The following is a 24,925-nucleotide window of genomic DNA, read 5'->3' as shown; positions in this document are numbered from 1 at the left end:
TTGTCAGATGTGTATTCGGCGAATATTCTTTCCCATTCTGTAGGCTGTCTTTGTATTTTGGTCACTGTTTCTTTGGAGGTACAGAAGCTTCTTAGTTTAAGATAGTCCCATTTATCTATCTCTGTTTTCACTTGCTCAGCCAGTGGCGTGTCATCTTTGAACATACCATTAGCCTCAATGTCATGGAGGGTATTGCCAACTTTGTCTTCAATGTATCTTATGGTTTCTGGTCTGATGTTGAGGTCTTTAATCCATTTTGATCTTACCTTTGTACATGGTGTTAGGCAGAGTTCTGAGCCCATTTTTTTGCATGTAGCCGTCCAGTGATGCCAGCACAATTTGTTAAAGAGGCTTTCCTTACTCCACTTCACATTTCTTGCACCTTTATCAAAGATTAGATGATCATATGATTGGGGGGTGATGTCAGTGTATTCAACTCTGTTCCATTGGTCTGCAGTTCTGCCTTTGTTCCAGTACCATGCTGTTTTGATTATTACCGCTTTGTAGTAAAGTTTGAAGTTCGGGAGGTTGATTCCTCCCATTTTCTTTTTCCCCAGAATTGCTTTAGCTATTCGTGGGGGTTTATTGTTCCATATAAATTTCAGGAGTGTTTTCTCCATTTCTTTGAAGAATGTCATGGGTATCCTTATAGGAATTGCATTGAATTTGTACAGTAAGCACTTATTTTCTCACAACTCAAGAATGTAGAAGTGTAAGGTCATGAGGTTAGGATGTTTGGTTTTTTCAGAGGTCTCTCCTCTCTCCTTTATTTGCAGACAGCTCCATGTTTGCTGCCAACTTCCTTTGCTGTGTCAGAATTTCTTATGGGTACCTGGTTAGAGATGATTAGGGCCCATACAAATGAATCTGCTTTAACTTGCTCGAGCGGGCCCAGGAACGTCTCCATTGGAGACTTTGTTGATACTGTGTCTGGCATATCGAATACTCTCGGTAGCTTGCCGGGCTCTCCGAGAGGGGCGGAGGAATCGAACTCAGGTCGGCCATGTTGGCCGCTTGTAAGGCGAATGCCCTACCCGCTGTGCTATCACTCCAGCCCGCTTTAACTTAATGACCTTTATAGAGAATCTAAATGCATCTCCAAATACAGTAACATTCTAAGGTACCAGGTGAAGCGGGGTGGTGAGAGTTAGGGCTTCAATGTAGGGATTCGAGCACAATGAGTCCGTCTATAACGGTGACCTGGTACTTTTTATGCTGAAATAATTTTTTTAAATGTAGTTGAACTTTTTATTGAAGTTCAATGTTATTCATCCATATTGAATGACTCATATAAGTCTACAGCTTAATGATATTAATATAAGCCAAGTATGGCAGTTTTGATGTAAACAAAGTATTGACAGTACTGGAAGCCTCCCTGTAACCCCTGCCACTCATCCATCAAGGATAACCGTTATCCAGACTGCTAAGATCTTAGATTGGCTTTCCTATTTTTGTATATATAAATACACATAATATGTAACATTATGCAAGCACATATAATATGTAATCATTGCTAACAACTTTTATTTCGCTCAGCATTATGAAATTTGCCCATCTTGTAGGGTTTTGTTGTAGCCTGATTTCACTGATGTATATAATGCATATATATATTCCATTGTGCAAGTATTCTGTGACTTTAGTATATAATGACAAATGAGTTTTTGCATAGCTTCCATTTGGGACCATTGTAGGTTGGTTGCTATACACATTATTATATAGTAAAACACCATGCTTGTGACATAAAAACTTTGTAAGCCTCTTACATTCTTCTTTCCCTGCAACTTCTCCAAAACGTTCATCTTCAGGATCTAGTACTGGGGTGAATTTTTATTCCCATGTGGTGTTGATCGAGCACTCAGCTTTATATCCACCATGATCTGCCATATGTTTATTAAACTTCTGACACTTTGACCCTTTGTCTAGCTTCTGAGTTTTGGTAATGAAGAAACAAATCTGAAATTGTTCAAATGACATCTCTGAGGTCAAGCAATGGTTACTTCAAAGTTAGGACTAGAACCCAAGGCTGTAGTGCTTTCTTCAGAGGAATTAAGGAAATATTGAATAATCCCATAATACCTTAGAATGTATACAAGGTCATTGCTAGATACTGATAGGTAATGAAATATGCATGGGCAGGGATAAGAAGGTACTTGTCAAGGCAGTGAGAGATCAGCTATGATTGGCATTAGCTCACATTTTTCACACTGATAAAAGTTGGGGCTCCTCTAGAATGCCCTCTGCCAACTCTAGATTCACACTCAAAAGTATTTTGCATGAGGAAAGAGAAAGAAAGGATGGTTTTTTCCCCCTGTAGCAGGAAACCAGTAAATAAGTATAGATTCCCTATGAAAAGGAAGGGTTTGGATTGTTTTAGTCGATAAAGGAAAAGAGAGAAATAAGACTTCAAATAAACCAATGCTGTGAGTCTTAGATAACCGCCACCACTGTCTTTCTCATTTACATCAAATTGGAAGGGGGTGTTATGGGGCAGAGGCTCAAGTTATATCAGAAAAAAGTTTTTTAAAGAAGCTGAAGAATCACTTTGCAGTCACTAATTTCTATAAATCAGACTGTTATGGTTAGAACTGAGAGAAAATCATGCTCAAATTGGCCAGAGCAAAAAAAAAAAGTATCAGTTCATTAATGGAAAAGTCCACAGTTATGTCTCATTTCAGACCTAGCAGGATACATGCAAATGATGTTATATGTCTATTCTCTCTCCTTCTCTCTCCTCTTTTTCCCCTTTCTTTCCCCTCTCCCTTTTCCTCTCTTTTCCATTTTTTTCCCTCTGCTTTCTATTTCAGCAGTCATGGCTACAGTCTAACGGGCTTCTATTACCCTGGTTTAGTAATTCCAGCAGAGAATATCTTTTCTAGTGCCTCTAGCAAATAACTCATTGCTTAATCTGGGTCAAGCAATGACTGAAACTAAACTAAACTCATGACTGAACCAGCGACTGACTATCTACTCGTTAACAGTCTCTCGTCCTTTGGATAATATTGTCCAGAAAGGCCACGAGACAATATCTAAGTGTATATAAACTTGTGCATGGAGACAGTATAGTCAGTAGATCAATAGTGTAGCAGCAGGATTCCAGGTTGTTCAAGAATTCAGAATGGGAACTTGGCACATGGTTTAATGAGTTAAAATAATTATACTTTTCAGCAAGCATGTCTTGAAGCCATATTGTGTCATATAGACTTCCTTGAGTTGTTGACTTGGACTTGAGTTTACTCTCCAGGTATTCTGGGAACAAGTATGGAAATTCCTCTCTCGAATAGAATGGTGGTTAAAGAAACTATAAGGAGGTCTGGGGAAGTTCCTTTTCCTTAAATGATCAAGGAGTTCTTCCAAGAGGAAAGAATGCTTAAGCTCGCAGGAGTTTGCTGAACCTCCTGAACTGAGTAACCTGTTCTGTCCTGGAAATGTGAACCATTTGGAAAAACTGGAACAGGAAGGTGTATAGGAATGTGGGGGTGAGCTCGTGCAATAGGAAGCAGATATGTAAAGGATAAGACTGGATGGGGTATGAGGAAGTTAAGACTCAGAGTATAGATTCTCAACTGAGTATCTCATTAGAACACAGGTTCTAACCAGCAGGGATCTGGCTACGTCTTCTGGGGCTGGCAACATTTATTTGGGAACTTTATATCTCTAGAGAGGGAACTTCAAGTCAGAGTAATGAAGGGGGTAGCCAGAGTAAGGAAGTAAAAATAGTGAGGACTCAGGAGACAGCACGTGGAAGGTTTCTACCATTGGGTCTGTTTCTGGAAATGGCAAGTAAGATAACAGATGAGGAATAGCTTTACAAATTAACAGAGACTGTTGTTGTCAGACCAGATTGGATTTACTGTGTACAAGGACCTCTCAGTCACTGCCACATTTGAATGGGAGAGATTACACCTGAATGTTGTTCATGCAAGACTATGTCCCCAAAGTTCTTTTACTGCCCTAAGAGACAAAACTCTGATGGTGTCAAACAACATACATCAGTATCTACATTTTAAAATCATTAGCAGGAATGCATCTTCATTTGATCCTTTTCTAAGCCCTATCTTAGAACCCTGATACCATCTCTCCATCTTTCTCTGAGAGCTTTAGGAGTTTCACTCGAGACCCCGCATTCTAAATGAAACACTGAGTGAGCCCAACACCCGAGTAGACTCTGCCTCAGTATTTCTCCCCTTAGCTGGTTTCACTTTTTGCCTCCTTGACAGGCATTTGGCTATGGGTTGTTCCAAGAACTTCATTGCTAACCTACATGTTTGGAACAGACATGGAGCAGGAACTCAAACCATTTTCTTCAAATCTCAATTCTAGATTGTTCCTAGGCAAGGGAAAAGCTAGCCTATGATGATTGGGAGATATAATCTCATGTCTGTATTAAATGAATTGTCATAGGAGAGTATCTTTCCCTGCAAGTCTTCCTGTGCGTGGAAGTGGAGGTGGGGTGAAGAGTCCTGCTTTCCATAAAATAAACCCAATCAAAAGCTAATATTCAGTGGGGGTCTGCTTGCCCAGACTCCTATTCAAAGCTAGTTTGCTTCATTGAATTTCATCAGGCTCCTCTCACCATAATAGGCAAGTTTTATTATGCTCCCCTTAAATGTGAAAAGATACTTTCAAGATGATTCCTTTCCTTGTCATAGACACGGGTTAGAGGAGATCTTTATTTCTTGACAGCCCTGATGCCATTCCATTTCCATCATGAAAGAGATAAGAAGTAATTTATTTCTGAATCGGTGGCCGTTTAAGTTTGAACTACCTTGATGTGAATTTAGGCCTAGGAAAGCATTTGATCTTTATCCTTGGAGAGACTCTGAGAGATGCTGGGATGGTGGGTGAGGGGGACTTTGTAGAGTCTGAACCACAGGCTACTACATAGGCTTCTGTCCTTACCATTGGTGTGAATTGGGGCAGTCATCTGACCTAGTGATGTCTCAGCTTCCTTATATGAATAATAGCAATGAGATCAAGGAGTGACCACTTAGTTGGACTTATTTTTAGGGTAAAACAAGCAAATCTGGGCTTGAAGGAACAGAAGAGCAGGTAAGGTTTTTGCCTTGCATATGGCCAGCCAGGGTTTAGTCCCCAGTAGCACATATAGTCCTTCAAGACCCCTAGAAGTGATCTCTGAGCACAGAATCAGGAGTAAACTCCAAGAACTTCTGGGTACAGCCCAAAATTATATAATAAATAATACAAACCACTGTCACTGTCACTGTTCTCCCGTTGTTCATCAATTTGCTCGAGCGAGCCCAGTAACGTCTTCATTGTGACAATTGTTATAGTGTTTGGCATATCGAATGCATCATGGGTAGCTTTCCAGGCTTTGCTGTGCGGGCGAGATACTCTCGGTAGCTTGCCAGGCTCTCCCAGAGGGATGGAGGAATCAAACTCGTGTCGGCCATGTTGGCTACATGCAAGGCAAATGCCCTACCCACTTTGCTATCGCTCCAGCCCAATACAAACCAAAATATAAATATAAACCAAAACAATATAAACCAAAAATATAATAAAACAATCAAATGTAAATTATATGCTTTGAAGAGCAGCCAAAATGCAAATGGCATAATCATTTGTTAATAATTCTATACTAGGAGAGCTCATTAGATTATGTGAAAAGTGTTTGAGCCAGGTTTGTTCTGAGCACCCCTGCACTTGAATAGCACTGTGTCTGAATATTGAAGCATCAAGGCTGATTGGCTGAATATCTCTGGGAGCCAACCCTGGGGCCCCTACATGCTGATTTGGAACCTCCTTTCCCTAAATAATAAAAAAAAGTGGTCAGCTGCAAGTCACAGACAAGGGCTCAGTAGAAATCTAATCAGCAAGCACACTGATCTTAGACTGCCCAGGGCTCCAGAAACATGAGAACTAAATTTGTGATGCTGAAAACCCCAGCCTATGGTAAACAGCTAAACAGCGGAGGAGAGGAAGCCATTCAACATCTTTACAAAGTGGGCAGATAGCACTTTTTGTTGTTTGTTCCTTATTTCTCTTCTAAAGTAATCACAGACCGTGTTTGCTGGTGTCTGGCTTTACCATTCAGTGGCTATAGGTGAACAGTACCTCCAGCACTTTTTAGACCCTGAAGTTTGCTTTGGCCCAAAAGACTCCACCCCCACTGAATACCCAGCTCTGGGCTCAGCCTTCTGGGTCTGGCCTGTAGTCACAGGACCTAAGCAGTGGGTGTCCCAGGGTCCTGGGTCAACCAGTTGCTTGGGAGAGTTGCAAGCAGTGACTTGGAAAGTGGATGGGGAGGCACCTGAACATATCTCTACATTCTAGAAATGCCCAAGGTGTGGTCACTGTGCAGAAGGAGCTGTGCATGGTCTCATTATATGGCAACAGGTTTTCATGGAATTAGAAGTAGAGGTTCAGTCTCCTGGACTGAATGACACGAGGCATCCTTCTCTGCTTCCCTAGGGATTGTCTTGGCTGTTATTCATATAAGTTTGAAATACCTTGCTGTGAATTTGGGCCTAGGAAAGCATTTGATCTTTATCCTTGAAGAGACTCCGAGCGAGGCTGGGATGGTGGGTGAGGAGGACTTTGTAGAGCCTGAACCACAGGCTAGAGCATAAGCTTCTATCCTTGCCATTGGTGCAAACTGGGGCAGTCATCTGACCTAGTGGTAGATTCATGTCCCAGAGTTTTTCAGGAGGGTTAATCTCCACCCTTTTCAGAGAATTAAATCTATAGAAATTTTATCCATTCCCAGTCATTAATGCTTGTAAGGGGGATAAGCTGGCCTCTGGTTGGAATTGCCTAACCCCCTCACTATATGCAACTTTTCAGATGCCGTTGGATATGGAAGGCACATGACACATTAGCCCTGCTCCATGCACACAACTGTGCTATTACTAGAGTGGAAGCCCTTGGTTCTTCTGGCTTGCTGAGAGGCAGCTGTGGGCTCAAGCAGCTACACCTGCTAAAGCATGGACTCTACCATTGGTGAAGTACTGCCTGCTTGCAGAAAAGTCACACAACTGCATTCAATTGAGAGCCACATAGAAAGAAATTTATTGACTGGGTTCTAGATGATCATTTACCATGCATCCATAAAAGAACACGAGGCAGTAGACCATAACAAAGACCCTAAATGTGGCTAATTCTGAGTGCAAGTGGTTGTTCTACAGCTCCTAGATAGAAGGGCTTATTTTTGATATATATATTTGTTTTGTAGTAGCTTTTAGCTTTTCTTTTTTGTAGGAAGCTTATAGAACTGAGAGAGATATAATGCTAAACCAAGGATAGGTCATTTGGAATCTGACTTCTGGGCCCCTTCTCAAAGGTCTCTGGCTCTAATATGGTGAATGGAGCTACCTGGAATAGCAGCCCTTTTCTGGACCCCATCAACTAGCCAGGTGGCAAGGACAGGACATTGGACTATCTGTCTTTGTGGACAGAAGCAGTTATCTGTGGCCTTTCTATCACTATAAAGCTGTGGCCTGTGCCCTTTGAAAACCAAATCCCAATACCTCATCTATCTTCTAAGGAACATTTTTCAGTAGCAGCAAGTAAAAAAGGTAGTTGAGTTTAAACAAAGGTCACTTAGCCAACAGGTGATTAGCAAAGTGGCAGCAAAGTGTCTTGGAAAGCCCCCACTGGGTGAGAGGGTAGGAGATTGACACTGAATGTGTATGTGTGAATGCCAAAACCCTTATAAACCACCTATGCTGTCTCCCAAGCCTCTGCTTTCCTTTGGCAAACTGAGTGGTGACCACCAGCCCAGCCAGCCACTTGATAAGGAACTTGTGCACAGACCTCTTGGTCTTCAGAAAGTCTTCCAGCTAAAAAAAAAAGATGGAGTAGAGTGTGTTGGGAAGGTAGATGAGGGTTATGTGATGTGATCTTAGGGAAGAATGGAGGGAAGTGGGGGAAACTGAATAGCAATAACACCTGTTTGATCTCTAGAGAAACATGTAAAGAAAGAGAAGTAATAGGAAAAGAAGGGGTAGGGAGAAGGAAAGCATGGGTAGCATAAGGGACACTGAGGGAGAAAGAGAAGGAAAGTGGGCACTAGGACCCACAGAGGGAGCTGCATTTAGGAAGGAGGTTCACTGGGTGGTTCAGGAGGAGGGCTGTGGTTATGTCAGCTCAGGAGGAGGGCTGTAGTTTTGTCATCTCAGACTCACTTCAAAGATAGGCAAGTGACACAGAGCCAGGCAAGCTGCTCCACCTCTCTGGTATTCATCTTGCACCATCCCTTCTCAAATTCAGAATCTGCGCAGGCTGGTTCACTCCAAGGGGTTCCACCTTCAGAATCTCTAAGTCAATAGATCTGGGTGGAAACCTGAAAGGTTTTGTTTTTGTTTTGTTGGCTGTCAAACCAACACCAAGAGGTGCAGTGCTGTACTGCTGAGCCATCGCCCAACCCACAAGTGTGTCTTTCTAACAAGTCCCTAGGTGATGTGGATACTGCCACTCAGGGCTTAGAGATCACCAGGGTGGATGCTGATAGGGCTGCTCAGTCAGACCAGATCTGTCTGGTCTGTGAGGTCCATGTCTTCCTGCCTGGCAGAAGCAGATTGGCAAACACAAAGACATAAATTGAGAAAGCACTAACTTCCTCTTTTATTGGCTATATTTGTCTCTCTGGCTCTTCATTCAACTAACCATATGCTACTTTCCACTGGCAATTGCTGTTTAAATGTCACTTGACAAGCAGATGTTTCTTCCCCTACTCTAGAATTAATTGTTCACAAAACCCATTGGTCTTTTTCTCTAACTGTCCTCTCCTAGCCCTTTGTTCTGGTCACACTGGTTGCTCTCGGAGGGAAGATGCATGGTAACCCTCTGCACTTAGCTTGGGCTGTTCGCCTAATTGCCCTTTATATTTCTCCTCAGGCTAACTCTCACTTTTCCTTGATATTTTTGGAATATTCTAGACCATGGGAAGGACAGACAACACTTTCCACAGGTGCATCAATGTTTTGCCCAGCTACTTCTGACCCTTGCCAGTCATCAGTGTGGAGCTTTCTTTACCCCAGTTTTTCATAGGGAATATTAGACCTCAGCAAAGAGATGTTTGTGGAGTGAACAGAGTCAGAGAACTAAATCGTGGGGTGTAATGAAGAAAGGAAAGAAGTCTTAATTCCTGCTCCATGTGGCCAGGGTTAGCAAGAAATAGAACAATTGGCACGAAAAAGGTAAACTGATCACAAATCCTAACTCATTCTCCACACCTCACCATGTGCTCCTAAGGCTTCAGTGACTTAGTAAAATGAGATTCTTTTCTAATAAAAAGAATCTTTGGGGTTTCTTTAAATCATGCAAACTACCTCTAGGTAAAACTCAAATTTCTAGATCTTTTCTGCTTCATGTGAACTAAGCACTCTTTTCTAGCAGATGCTTAAGTAAGTAAAGATATTCATGGATGGCTAGAGATAGATCAGGTTTTAATAGGCTTGGTAATCAGGTTATAACCTATGTTTTCTCAACATTTATTTCAGATCTCTTGGGCTACACTTTACCTTCCAGAGGTTAGCCTGATATTTTGAGGAGCTTAGCTCTAAATCTGAAACCATTATAATGAAAATCTATGGGCCTGGCATTAGCTATTGTCTAAGATGGACACAACCAACCTTTCATGGCATCCAATGCTGTGAACACCTGCTGCTAACTCTGAAAACAAAAGCCCTGCACATAACTAGAGTGATAGGCTTGTTTCTGAATCTCAGGTAGAACCCAGGGTTCCATACTCTGGTTTCCCTATGCCCCTGAAATCCTGCCAAAGTCACTGAACTAAGTCTCCATCATCTGTAGAGGATAAGGAAGTTTTGCCTCTTGTTTCCAGGGCCATTTGTGTTCTCCCACTCTCTAATGAGTTCTGGTGCACACAAAGAGAGTTCCCTTTGCTCTAGAGATTGAGAGAGAAAATAATTCTGCCTCCAACAGCTGAAATTGGCCAGGTCCCCAGATGCACAGATTCACACTCTTCTGAGGGCAGATGCTGGTGCACTGGCAGCTGAAGAGGGGATGCTGTTGGTCATCTGCACCATTTCTGTTGGTAAACCAACATTGCTCTGCCGAGAATGACTCTGTGTCATCATCTAATGGTTCTTGTCATATTCATTCAGTGATCAAAGGAGGAAAAATGGAAGTACTTTGTATGGAAAAACAGATAAGACAGGCAGATATTTCTTAGCCCAGAGTGCAAGGTTGTCTGGAGAACAACAGAGATCTATCAATAATTCTGTTAAAGCTGTTTACCTGGTTTACATGATCAAGTTTCAGTTCGCTGCTCTTCAGTCAAGTTCCTGCAAAGTTATTTAACTGTGAGCTGCACATTACACCATGCAGACCAGAGCATTATAGATTTTTTTTCAAATGTAATAAGCAAGTCCAAATTGATTCCAGCCAAACATAAATTTAGCCAAATGTTTAATATACTCTATTAAGGCGTGAATAAAACGTGAAAGCTTTGTCTTAGCTACAGAGGAGCAAGGACAAGTGCTGAAGCAGTTGCAAACAGCTAGAATAAAAAGTCATCACTTAACATGGGGCTTAATCTCAACAAGGTGTCAGCTAAAATCAGAACTCCCACCTCACTGACTCATATAAAAATGAGCGGTTGCTTATCATTATAAAAATGACAAATTTTATGAGGGCTAGTGTGCCCCTCTCCTCTGCAATCCTGTCTCAATTCTATTACACAGGCTTTGGATGTGACACTGGCTGAACCTGTGTGCTCAATGCTCCAATTTCCAGAAAATTATCTCTCAAAGAAGGAAAGCCACCAGTCTCTTTCCTCACCTCCAGCTGAGTGCGTTCCAACAGCTCTGTCAGCTCAAGTTAAAGGCAAGGTGCAAACAGAAATGCAAAGTACGTTTTTTATCCCAATTATCTAGGCTTTCAAAACTTGTCCCTTTATTTGCAGAAGGACATATGGAAAGACCAGATAAACCTGTTTAATGCTAGATCTTAGAAGCATCCTCAGAAATAGAATTAGGATTTAACTTGGGTTTCATGATCAGAATCTTGGAATGATCAATCAGGCAGATAGGTGATTATTTTGTGGGTGTGTGGGAATCGAGATGTGTGGCTGAGAAGGGACCACTGACATGGGAAGTGGAGGAATGAGTTTGTCACTCAGGGTTGAGAAAACTGAGGCTATGGTTACTTTTACCTGCAATGCCCAATACTGTTGCCAAGTGAATGAGTCCAACTGAAATGTGCTGTAAGAAAAAAGAAGCTACACTGAATTTCAAATATTTAGTATGACAATTTTAAATCATCTCAATATTAGATCGATCAGATGTTTCAACTTCTGTGACATTTGGGGGGCATAGCTACTTGAGAGACATATTACAACTCATTTCCCCTTTTAGTCTTTAAATATGGCTATGTATCTATGTTGACTTAAATGTATAGCACTGCTTTATATCTATTTATTTACGTGATAGAATTATGTCCATATTTATTTTTTAATTTTCAAGCTAGAAATATGAGATGCACCACCCTTTATCTTTGAAGAAAATGGTATATTATGGATTTTGGATTCAGGCAAGCATGTGCGATCACTTGGGATTTTGGATTCAGGCAAGCATGTGCGATCACTTGGGTAACTAACCTCTTCTGAGACTCAACTTCCTCATTTTTTATCTAAGATAAGCCTGTTGATCTCGCCAGCTTGTTTAAAGCAACATGCATGAGAAATTAGAAAGCATCCCAAGTGGTTTTGAAATTAGAAAATACTCATAACATTTAGCATTTTCTATTATAATATGGGGTCCGATCATCCCTGTCCATTTTTAACCTAGCTCCAGATTTCTTGTTATTTAAGTATATATTTGAAATCATACCTGTTTCTAGACCCCCAGAGTCAAGATACCACTCCTTCTTGTTGTGATTGAATAATCTGGGGTATGGTTTCCACTTTCTGCTATTTGATCAGACTAATATGCCACCTACTAGTTTGCTTTAACTCATTTTGATTTCACAGCAGGGATTCTACTCCAGCTAGAACATCTAACCAAGATCCAGCTGTCGGCTCAACCCTTCTCTCAGATCTCTGATGCTGGGTCTTGCTTCTTGACAAATTCTGTTTTTTTTATGAAATGACTGATGAAGTGTAATTGGTGCCAAGTGAAGGGGTGATAGTAACAAGTGTCAGAGCTTTGCAAATAAAAGACCAGTGGAAGAATGATTTTATCACTTCTCTTCTCTTGCCCATCACAATGCTATCAAATGATTGCCTTTGTTCCACTGACTTAAAATGCTGTCCTTTCTTCAACGTGTGGTAAGGAAAAGACAGTTCTTACTGTCTTCCTAGATCCCTGCTGCCTAAAGTACAACCTCCCATGGTGAAACAGTGTGCAGCTAAAATCATGTGCTCAATTACCATATTCTAGGCGAAAAAATCCTGTTGAGTATGGTTGTACTTCCTTGAAATCCAGTGCCAGGAAAAGAGAAAAATTAAACCTCAGTAGAGACAAGTAGGCTTCCTACATATGCTGAGAATCCTAGTTTCTTCACAAGTAATAAGATGAACATTTTCGTCAAAGTGGGATGCAATAAAAACAAGGAGAAATACTTAAGAATACCTTTTGGATAGCACAAGTGAAAATATCTGTGCTTGTCAAAATTGGGGGGGAGGGGAAGTTTCAACTTCCTGCTTTTTAAAAAAAATTTTTATTAGTGAATCACCGTGAGGTACAGTTTTTTTTGCTTATTTTTTTAAGTAGAAAAATGTTGATTGTTATTCCTATCTACAGCTATAGCTAAGCTTGGTGACTTAGATTCTACTCTTGACTTAAGATTTCCTTTCAGTTTTTCATCAGATTCTATTCTTGACTCAAGGTTTCTTTTCAGCTTTTCATCAGATCAATGTGTTTGTCTATTTCATTTTTAGATGTACTGAGTATTCTGAGTAGCAGATGAAAAGGAACAAATTGTGCAGAGGAGTTTGTACTCTAAGCCTGGACTGAGGTTTGTCAGGAGATAACCCCTGGAAATTGACAGGGAAACAGCTTCCTGGCTATCTTGGGAGAGACAGGTGGGATTTATGGAGGACTTGATAGGGGAGGTGGTCTACTTCAGTGCCAAAGAGCACATCTAGGGTCTCTTCTCCCACCTGGGAAAGGAGACTCCGGTGAGTGCATGCAAAGGGCCAACCCTGGATGCATTAACATGGCTGTTTTTCCTGGAGTAGCACTGTCCTCCCATTGTTCATTGATTTGCTCAAGCGAGCCCAGTAACATCTCCATTGTAAGACTTGTTGTTACTGTGTTTGGCATATTGAATACATCATGGGTAGCTTGCCAGACTTTTCATGCAGGCGAGATACTTTCGGTAGCTTACCGGGCTCTCCTAGAGGGGCAGAGGAATCAAACCGGGGACAGCTGGGCTGGCCACGTACAAGGCAAATGCCCTACCACTGTGCTACCACTCCAGCCTTTTCCTGAAGTATTTACTAATATTTGACATTGATTGGAGGCAGGAGGGATCATTGCTAACAATCATTTTCTTCCTCAAAACTGTGAATGCTCTTTTTCTTAGCAAATTTAGGAGGGGGGAAATCCAAAATTGGGCTTCACGATAACAGCTCTCCATAAGCAATATTTTGGTTCTCAGCGAGATAAGACAAAATGCTCTACATATTATGGGTTTTCTTTTCTTTTGCAGTTGTCTGTGATCTATGTCTTTCTCTGCTGGAGGTCACTATAGATTGCATAAGTCAGGATGCAAATATGTCCCTGTTAAAAAAATTCCCCTCCAGTAAACTTTTGACCCATAGAGGGAACCCCAGATTTGTGTGTGATTAGAGCCTGGTCTTTTGGGGGTACTGTAAAGGCAAAGAATGTTACTGATTGAAAACATGAGGTGTTCCATTTTTCCATTCTTTTTGTGTGAGCTATTTTCCCTCCCTGATGCTAGAAAAGCTGATTCATCAAAAATCATTTGAAAAGTGCTGTTTCTTTTGCAGAAGTGCTGTTGCAATTAGAGGTGTGTACATATAGTCCAAAACATCCTCAGTGATAAGACTATTCCTGATTCCCCTGAAATTGAAAAAAATCAGTGTTATTAAAGATGCTTCATTACCAAGCTGACGCCACTTTCATTTCACTTGAAAATATCATTGGGGGGGAAGAGGAGGACACAGTCTTTAAAATACAGAATCTGTTTCATCTCATATGGCTATACTGTATGCATCTATTTCTTTTAAAAAACAAAACCAGATTTACAGACTTCTTAAAACGCTTTCTGGATACACAATCAACGAGGAAAACATTAAGAAAAAGTAATGGGCATCAACCGGTATAAATAAATATACTTGTCTAAAATCATTTAATGGTCGTACACAGAGTCAAGTCCCGAGGCCTTCAGACACAGCTGAATTCCTTTTGCACTAATGGCAGAGGCAGCTGCCAAGCGCAACACTGAAAACTCGGTGTTGTGAGCATCTAGGTGTGTTTGCTCATGCTGTCTCTCTCCCCTGCTCAGGGCTGATCGTCGTGACCTTGGCCGTCTGCTGGATGCCTAACCAGATCCGGAGGCTCTTGGCTGCAGCCAAGCCCAAGCATGACTGGACGAAGACCTACTTCCAGGCATACATGATCCTCCTGCCCTTTTCTGACACCTTCTTCTACCTCAGTTCGGTCATCAACCCGCTCCTGTACAACGTGTCCTCGAAGCAGTTCCGCGGCGTGTTCCTGCAGGTGCTGCGCTGCCGCCCCTTGACGCTGCAGCATGCCAACCAGGAGAAGCGCCTGCGTGGCCTGTCCACCTCCACCACCTCCTCCGGTGGCCGCTCCGTGCGCCGCCCGCTCCTCTCCCTGGTCTCCCGGAGCAATTCCTCTGCAAGGAGAACTAACAAGGTTGTCTTAAGCACTTTTCAGAGCGAGCCTCCGAAGCCCCGGCCACTGACTCCCGACTGTCAGCCCCCACCACTGACGCCTGAGCCCGACTCAGAGACCAAACCAGCCAGTTATTCTGCTTCTGAGAATGGGTTTCAGGAGCAGGAAGTGTGAGTCTTAAGGGAAGTCCTCCTGGGTGCTAACTGTCCCCGCATCTGCCCGGACCACGAAAGCAGCATTCTATTCACGCAGCATGGACAAAACAAATGGCAACTGGTGGGAGTTAGGGGCCTTGGCAAAGACCCACTTCAAGGTCTCCTAAAGGCTAAACCTGCCAGCCTGGCCTGACCTCTGGTTAGTGGGGTCAGCTTCCACCCTCTCCCTGTCCTGACGATGCCCTCTGCCTGAACTCTGAGCTTACACAGTGTTTCTGCATGGAGCTCTTTCAGTATTTGCAAAGGAACTAAAGGTGTGGGAAAACAGACTCCCCAGAAAAGGGCACCCAAGGGATCTTGGGAACAGGGGGCCAAAAACTGAAAATCACGTGGGGAGGACTGCTCTCCCCATTGGCTTCAGCAGTGCGCCAGGAAGAGGGCTGATTTGAGGAGCAGGAAGGTGAGCAGAAGCTGTGGCTGCAAGCTGGACGCTGAACTGCTTCTTTTCTTGGGTCGTGGCCCATTGCAAAGTGGGGTGTTGCAGCAGCTGATGCACACTGAGTTCAGTTTCCCAGGGGAGCAGAATGATTGGTACCCCGCGGAGGCGATGAGGCAGGCTGCTGACGACGCACATGACTTGCGGTACATGATCCCTGGAACACAGGGATAAAGGAGTTGTGTTAAACAAACTAGCCACAGGAGGCTCTTCCTCTCCCCCCTTCAAGCCCTATGAATTTAGGGGGTCAACAAGATGCTTAAGGTTGTGTCACTGAGCAACCCCAAATACACAGGCCACAAGGTAAAATGGTACCATCACTACTTTTCTCACAATTGTTTCTAAAGCTATTTGAGATGCCAATGAATAAAAAGACCTGTTCCACCCTGTTCAAAGTTTTGTTAGTTATTTCAAATTTATTTTTCAGTGAAAAAAAAAAGATTTTTTTATTGAATGCAATTTAGAGATGTATGAGGAGAGAGATGTGTGTTCAAGAGAGAACACGGACTACTCCGGAGGGGAAGAAAGACTGTTCAGTTTATGAAGCTGGAGTTTTCCAGTGTGTACAGAGAAGCTTTTGTGCTGGGGGTTCAAAATCTTGGGATACAAGCAATTCCCGGATACCGTGTTATTGCTTTCTAGGCAAATGTCAGTGAAGGCTCTCAACTATTTTTTCAACCCTGGGATTTTGATGAGACTCAAATCCCAAAGGGAATAAAAAATCTGGATCTCTATTGCAGAGATGACCTCCATGAGAAGTGCCCAGGAGAGCTTTCCCTTAGCTTATGCTCACCCCTACCAGTACCTTGTCATATATCCAGTGTTCAGCCACAGTCAGTGGAGGAGCCCAGGAAGCAAACTGTTTAATGGTCATTAAAGGCAGCTGTCTTGAGTCAAATCATATGACTTCTTAAAGCTGGGCGTTTACCAGATTCAAACAGAAGCAAACCTTTTTGTTTCAAGTGAGGCAGTTGGGAGACCACATATAGTGCCAGGAGTTGAGCCCGGATTGGCTGCATGCAAGGCATGTACTATCCCTTCAATCCTAGCAAAACTTATTGAGGTTTTCCTCTAATGTCCAGCATGATTCAGATGGCCGTAGTTTATGGCCAGTAATTTCTCACCTACAAAAGACTCCCCTGCTCACTTCCATTTTCACAGATGAGGAGTCTCAGGGCAAAAGCTGTCTAGGAACATGTCCAAAGACACAATGATAGAAAACAGAACAGCTGGGATTTCAACCTTGCGTCTGGTGCCGCTGTCAAATCTCTATCACCATACTGCAAAACTGCCAGCCCGTTAACCATGAAAATGCATTTGGGGGCAATGGAGGCTTTATGCTGGAAAATAGCTTTTGGGACTTGTGATCCTTTGGTATCAGTGATTTACTTTTGGACAAATAAGTCAGACGAGAAGTGGCTCTGGTCATGAACGAATGGTTTTAGTCTGTCAGGCTGCTAAAGTATACAATGCATCCCACTCTTGTTCAGGGCACCTGCCTAGTCCTCTGGCTCCGTTAGTGCTAGTCGGTTGCAGGTATTGTTGGGTCCTCTAAGCAATCCCAGCACCCACCTCCCTATGAGAACTGCTGCCTGGAATGCTGGAAGAATAGTGAAAGGAACTAAAACTTCAAGTGAGAAGTAAAATACCTGAGTTAATTAAAATGTGTAATTGTATGGCTTCCCCCCCCCCCCCCGCCCCCCAATGGCCTGTTTGGTGGATTGGTTTTCTAACAGAAAGACCTGGAAGAGAGCTGCTCAGGGAAGATGCAGCCCATGGCCAGAGAATGGAGTAGGAAGGGGACAGAGGAGGCACTGCCAGATTTCTAAGAAACTTGCTACATGACACTGCCAGGAACAGATTTCCCACAAGCTCCACATTGGCTGTTGCTCATCGGTGGAAGTTTGACTCGCCACATCTTTATTCTTAAATACTAAAAACACTGCATGATCATAGTCTATGCACTTCACCTGAGTGAGCAAACTTCATAAATATTGACTAAACATCTTTTATACTAAACAAGTCTCATATGAGAGGAGGCACAGGTGTCCCTCATTAGTCTACTTCCAATCCCAAATCCTCTGAATTAAGTATGACCATTGTGCGATGCTTTCTTCCAGGCCTATTTTACATGGTTACATACATTGCCACAGGGAAGAAGTGGGTGCTTACACACATGGGTTAATGGCAGTACGTCCTTAATGTTCTGTGATTTCTGTTTCTGCTAGCGACATGGTTGGAGACTTATTATGAAGCCTAAAACTTCAGGTCTAAAGGCCAGGTAAGCTGGCACATTTCTTCTTAATGACCTCATAAACAGCTACCATGTGAACATTTGCTGAGACCACGTATTTATCTTTATAAAGAGAGTGGATGGAGGTGCAGCTCTGGGAGCAGGTGCAACACCCTTCGATCCATGAAGCAACACCACAAAAGAGACTTTGTTAAGGAAAATGTTGAACACTATGGAAAAAGGGGCCCTGGCTGGGTAAGGAAGGAGAACGACAAAGGGGTTTGTACCATGTAAATGTGACTGGTAATGACTGGGAAACTGTTACAGACCGCGGTACTGACAAGAGGCCCAAGGGCAATGAAAGTTCCAGAATCTTTGCATGACCTAGGAGGCTCAGGCAACTTCCTGCTCACAGTTAGGATGCTTCCCACAGTGGATGCCAATGTCTTGACAACAAGAGAGGTGCCGTGGGTGAGAGAGAATGTGATGAGAGACATATACAACCAAAGTAAAGAAAACAAAGACCTGTCAGACACCAAAGTAAGTAATGCAGAAATGGCCAGTTTGGGGGTATAGAGGTCACTGACTTTGGAGTTATCCAAGAATAAAGAAAATGCTCTATCTAGGACCTAACCAGTGACGAAGATGGGGGGAGGGGGGCAGTGCGATCTATAAATAGGAGCAGGAAAACTTAAGATGAAAAAAGTCCTGGGAGGAGGGTGAGGGTCAACCTTAGCTGACACTACTCAAGCCTCTGTTTGAACTGATGTAGGGACAAGACAGCCTGACATCAGGTGAAAACTCATTTAGTGAAACCCAAAACTGAATGTTCTTGCTGGTTCCTTCAGTATCAATAGGCTAAGGAAAGAAAAATGAAATAGGTCACGGATGTTGAGGGCTGACAAATCACAGAAAAAAAAATAGAAGGTGTTAAATGACAGAAAACAAGGACTGGATTTTATTTTATTTTTTTAACTGCATGTATGCACAATGTTTTCCGTGCTGGAACTGCATAGCAGCACGTGGTAAACTATGCTTTATGAACCACCAGTATGGTGGTGAAGAGTATTGCAAAGATACATGAGGGGGAGGATGGAGCAATAGTACAGCAGGTAGGGCATTTGCCTTCCATGAGACCGACCTGGGTTCAATTCCTGGCATCCCATATAGTCCCCTGAGCACTTCCAGGAGTAATTCCTGAATGCAGAGCCAGGAGTAACCCCTGAGCCAATATTGCCGGGTATGACGAAAATAAGCAAAATTTAAAAAAAAAGATATATGAGGGCCTGCAAGGGTTACGTGCAAGCCTTGCAATGCAGTTAACCCTAGTCAATCATCGTTGGTACCCTGCACATCTCCAGGTGCAGCTCAGGGGGCCCACAAGCATCACTGATGTGGTGTGGGTAACCTCTGGAACTACAGGGCATGTGCAGCACTGAATCCTTGATTACTGCATGAAATAACCAGCTTGGTTGGCTGAGAATTGCCAGGAGTTTGCTTCTGGGCACTGCACCACTAGGGAGGGCTACCACCTGCTCCTTCCCCCATAGCACAGCGGGTAGGGCATTCGCCTTACAAGCGGCCAACATGGCCGACCCGAGTTCGATTCCTCCGCCCCTCTCGGAGAGCCCGGCAAGCTACCGAGAGTATTCGATATGCCAGACACAGTAACAACAAAGTCTCCAATGGAGACGTTACTGGGCCCGCTCGAGCAAAATCGACGATCAACGGGAGGGCCCCCATCACCAAGAAAAAAAAAAAAAACCAAAACCAAACAACCACGAAAGAAGGCTAGAGGGTTGTGGAGGGAGGAACAGGAGCAAGGGAAGGACGACATGCCTTGCACAAGAAACCAGAATTCAATTCCAGGCATCACACAGACTGCAGAGCACCTCAGGGGTGGATCGTGTGGTCCCCAGCATTGCAGGGCCTGAGCAGCACTACAACAGCAGGTCCCAGCATTGAACCTTTCACCTTACTTTTCCAAGTATTACCAGGAGAGGTTTCTAGACACCCCAAGCCCTCCTTGGGAGGCAGCACCCCACCCCATCTCCCAAAAAATGTTATAGGAAAAAAATGGAGAAATTAGAGTATCTTCTGTCCTTTTTTAAAAAATGACCTCTAAGGGGCTTTGTTCTAGTCATCTACATGCTGCTCAAACTAAAACGTGTGGGTGCAAGAGTTCAGAAAAGTCCTCTCTAGTTCCTGGATCACAAAGCCTTAAGACAAATTAAGGGAAAAGGCCTGAGCAACAAGCTGTCGCAAATCAAAAAATGGTCCCAGGACAGCAAAACAGCATTTATGCCACTGTCTTTCAAGGAAGCTGACAGTGATGAATCTCTGTTAATGGCCTGCCACTAATCAGAGGAAGGAAGCTACTGGAACTTGTAGGTCTTAGCATCTGTGTACTTTCAGCTGTGCTGCTACAACAATAAACTGGAATTTTTTCTGCTTTTGCATAGTAAAACACATCCCAAGTACCATGTTTGCTCATCTCATCAATGACGCCATTCAGAAATCTCGAGTGGAGGTATGGGGGTGCCTTGAGGGTGGAGGTAGACAAAGCAACAGACTAAAGAGACCTGGAGTGTGCATGAGCCCCTCGTGGTTAATAGAAAACATTACAGTTCAGACACTCATCAACATTAAAGTTTGGAGTCACAACTCCAAGCCGTTTGACAAAATGCAATGGCTGAAGTCTGTGGGGATGGTGACGTACAATGACCAATGCTGAGTGTGATGGCTTCAACACGATGTCTTATGAATGACTCCCCCAAATGTAGCTCCTAGTGGCCCTCAATTCTAGCTAGTGAATGATACAAGTCACCCTCCCAAAAAAGCTCTTGCCAGGGCTGGAGTGATAGCACAGGGGGTAGGGCGTTTGCCTTGCATGCGGCTGAGCTGGGTTTGATTCCCAGCATCCCATGTGGTCCCTGAGCACTGCCAGGAGTAATTCCTGAGTACAGAGCCAGGAGTAACCCCTGTGCACCGCCAGATGTGACCCAAAAAGAAAAAAAAAGTTGCTGAGACATGCGAGGTGAGGGTGAGGGGAGAGGCTGGCACAGGAAGGAAGATCAAAGAAGAAATACAGTATATAGAGACAAAGAAAGGAGAGGCTTCCAGTGTATTCTGGGGAAAGGTGAGAAGGTCCATGGTGAAACAGAGTATCTTGGTGGGGGGTATTTAGAATAGTCATGGAAGGAATGTGAGAGTGAGCCCTGCACAGGCAGTAAAGAATCTTCTGGGAAATGCTGCTAGATTTAGGCAAGAGGAAGTCAGTCATTAGCTCATCAGGCGGATAAAGGGAAGAAAGCCACAGGATGGAAGGTAACAAAATATAGTAGATGTGTGTGGGATGAACTCAGGTGAAAGAAAGTGCAGTAATTCCACATGGTATGTGCCAGATAGGGCTTAGAACTCCTTGCCAGTTGATCCTTTATATGACTAGTAAGCTAAATTTCAAGTGGCTCCCACATTTAAATGTTGGGGGAAATGTCATAAGCCTACTAAAAGACACTTGGGGTCCTGGAAGATTTATTTTACCACCTAAAAGTAGCATGGGTTACTCCGTGATACAAAACCAGGAAGTCATTAAAGATTGATAGAGTAGGCAATACAATTTTAAAATCCCTAATAAAATTACTCTATGTAAAGTAGCTATTGTAATTATTGGGGAAATAACCAAATCACAAGTAGAAAATTTCTTAAATATTCAAAAAGGCCCTGAAAGTCAGTAATGAATAAATAATGACCCATTCAAACTTGGAAAAAGTTTACACAAAAGGAAATAAGAGTGGCTTTGAAATACATGAAATGATACTCAAAGAAAATACAAATTAATGTTACACTGAGATACTATATTTATTAAAACTAAATATATACCAGTTCTCAGAATTGTATCTGTGAATCTCGGGAAACAATGTTCTTTCCCACATTGTTAAATAAGACATCAACTCCATGAAGGCAACGTGGCAAGAGTTATCAGAATTTTAAATTCAGAAATTATAAATTTTTCCCAAAATTCCACTTTTATGAAGTGTATCCTGCATACACATTCGCACATGGGAAAAGCCACTATTGTGCACGATTATTGTACAAATCACTGGAGTGATTTTCAGTAGCAAACAATGGATAATCACACTAATCCCCAAGAACTGGAAAACTCCTCATGGTTTATTCATATAATGGAATACTTTCCAAGATACTGTTTTCAAAAGGATAAGTGGACAGTCATTTATTTCCTCCTTTCATAAACATTTTTTAACCAACTGAGTCCATGATTATTTACGATATTCCAGATGACAGTTTTAAGATCCCTAAAAATAACAACTCACTTAATCTTTGTAATAACTTTAGCAATTTTCCCCAAATTGAAACTGAGGTTAAATAGCTAGCTTAGGGGCCATGCAGATAATTATATGATAGTGCTTCGATTTGATCCTTAAAAGCCTGGCTTTAGAATCTATGGTCTTAACCACTCTAATTCATGGCCTACAATGGTATAAGATTCTTGCATTGGCCCCAAATGGTTAAAATTAATGTAATTTTGTTCTGTTTTGGGGTCCACACGGCAATTCTCACATTTTCCTAGTGGTGCTTACGGGACACTACCGACTGCTTGGTAGCTTATCCTCGTGGTGCTTAAGGAACCGCGTGGTTCCAGGGATCTAACCTAGGCCTCCAACATGTGAAGCACATGCTCAATCCACTGAACAATCTCTCTGACACTATAACGTACATGTACATTCTGGAAAAATATACAAGAAAAAGATCATCTTCATTATCTTGAGAAGTGGTACAAAGTGGTCCTAGGGGTAAAGTGGGAAAATTTGTAAATTTGGCAGAAAAATTTGTAAATTTAGGAGGGGGGTGGGTTGAGCTTCCCTCCCCGCCCCAAGCAGAAAACCCTGACAGCCGAAAACCTCCAGAACCCGACGACCACCATGCTCAAGGCCACCGTCCACATGCTCAAACGAGCCTCACCCAAGAGGGAACTGGCAGCAAAACCCAGGTATGCAGGACCCATGACAGACTGTGAAGCTCACTTGTATCAGGACCGGGCCTCCTCCCCCCAGCTCCCCAGTTTTCCAGTAGCTTGGCAGTCACACCCACAAACTGACCCCAGAGTCATATAATCTTATCAACGGCCAAGATCCAGAGACTATAAACTAAAGCTCCTGGAAGAGAGCACTACAGAATGTCCTGGAATGAGCGGCCACAAACCTCTTATACTCTAGGCCACTTACGTACCAAAAATAACACATTTGCTTTGTTTTAACATACTTGCTTATATTCTCTTATATATGGGTTTAAATGGCTCCAGAATGAAATACAACAACCTTCACACACACACATACACACACACACACAACATCTGTAAACTATAATTTGAAACCAGGATCATGAGACTGAAATACATCTTTTTGTTGCTGTTTTTTGGTTTGGCGGCCTCACCCTGCTATGCTCAGGGCTTACTTGGCTCTGTGCTCAGCAATCACCCCCAAAAGGACTGGAGGAACTCGTATGTGGTCTGAGCAATCAAAGCCAAATTGGTCACATGCAAGTCCAGCACCTTATCACTGTACTATTTTTTGGTCCCTAACTACATCTTTAAAGTCTAAATATAAACACTGTTCCCAAAGAAAAAATTCATCATATTTTGTCTCATAGACTAGCTGTTTTTTTCCTGTCACATCCTCCAGAAAGCTCCTGGGAATAAACACACCAGGTAGAGAGAAACCAACAGTCACCCCCAAAGTCTATGTCTCAGTGTCACTGGATGGAGGTACTTTTGTTTTGTTTTAACACAAGCTCTATGAACTCAGGCCTGAATGAGTACGGGCTGCAAATAAATGAGAAACGGCCCTTCAGTGACTGCTGGGAAGTGTAAGAGCATCATGGCCGAATGCAGTCATTTCAAATGCACAAAACCTACATGTCTGCTTTTCACTATTTACCCTTCAAAACGAAACGTGCGCTACCGGCTGTGCTATTGCTCTGCCCATGTGTAAATCATGTCTCATGTCTAGCATAATACCTAGAATTTAGGGGATTATCAAGGTCATTTTTCCCAAATTCAGAGTTTTTTGCTTTTTTTTGTGCCATCTTTAGATTGTAGGCATGCAAATCATCCACCCCCAGTGATGTCACTCAAGAAACAATGGGTGTCAGGGACAAGGCTCAGTACAGAGCCCCAGGCTCCACTCCCAGAAACACCTGAATAGAGTAGCGCAAAAGAAAATGACTGATTTGTGAACAGATGGAATGGCCCTTTATGGAATAAATTTTCAGAAGACCATGGAGACCACAAGATTTGAGGTCAGGCACTGCCTGAAATCAGGGGGTAAAGATGAAGGGCAGATCATTGTATAACTGAAACCCAAGCACAAAAATTTGTAAGTCTATAACTGTACTCATGGCGTTTCACTAATAAAAAAAATAAAGGGGAAAAATTAATTAGCAATAAAACAAAAGATGAAGGGCAGTCAAGCAGTGATCTTCAACCGCCGGTCAGGAAGTATAAAAAACATTGAAATCTGGGGCTACTGAGAATAAGATGACAAAATTAAACTGCCTATGCTCTTGTATGTATAGGGGTGTGTGAGTACTTGTGAATGCATGCAGCTAAATATGTAAGCTGCCAGCATTCATCAAGACCAGAGAAAGCCCAGTGAGCAGGGTTACTGCCTTTCAAGAAAGGTGGAGGTCAAGAAGCACCATTTTTTTTTTTTTTTTTTGCTTTTTGGGTCATACCCAGTGATGCACAGGGGTTACTCCTGGCTCATGCACTCAGGAATTTCTACTGGCAGTGCTCCGGGTACCATATGGAATGCTGCAAATTGAACATGGGTAGGCTGCATGCAAGGCAAACACCCTACCCACTGTGATATTACTCCAGCCCTGCACCATTTTTTTAAAAAAAATCTGTGCTAGTTTGATATTTTACAGTGTATATACACATTCACTCATGCATGAGGCTTGGCCCGAGTGTACGGAAAGTGGCCTCGACTGTGGCAGCAGCTGAGTAGTGGAGATAGTCAAGGTAGTGGAGGTTGACCAATGAGGTATTTATCTGGCACCAGCAGGAAGGGCTTTTGGGTGTGATCCCTGGGTTGCTGAAGATTGGTGGAGGCAGGCAGAGAAGCTCTGTTTCTGGGTCCCGTTGAGCCTGGAGTCCAAGGTCACAAAGTTTGGCTTACCTGGTTCTGTGGGGCTTCACTTATGTGTGAGGCTCCTC

At 42.9% G+C, this 24,925-nt stretch overlaps 1 protein-coding gene across 1 annotated transcript in view; it reads right to left on the bottom strand.

Moving 5' to 3' along the window:
* Positions 1 to 15,376: 15,376 nt before the first annotated feature.
* LYPD1 (LY6/PLAUR domain containing 1) overlaps positions 15,377 to 24,925 on the bottom strand; it is a 40,630-nt gene continuing 31,081 nt past the window's right edge. Inside the window, exon 3 of the mRNA XM_056117676.1 lies at positions 15,377 to 15,612. Coding sequence (XP_055973651.1) covers positions 15,377 to 15,612 — 236 coding nt within the window. The remainder of the gene's footprint in view (positions 15,613 to 24,925) is intronic.

This window comes from Sorex fumeus, unplaced genomic scaffold (assembly GCF_029834395.1).
Source record: "Sorex fumeus unplaced genomic scaffold, SorFum_2.1 ptg000035l, whole genome shotgun sequence".
NCBI classification, from domain to species: Eukaryota; Metazoa; Chordata; class Mammalia; order Eulipotyphla; family Soricidae; genus Sorex; species Sorex fumeus.
Note: the sequence above shows the minus strand (reverse complement) of the source record. Positions and strands in the feature narration are given on the sequence as shown.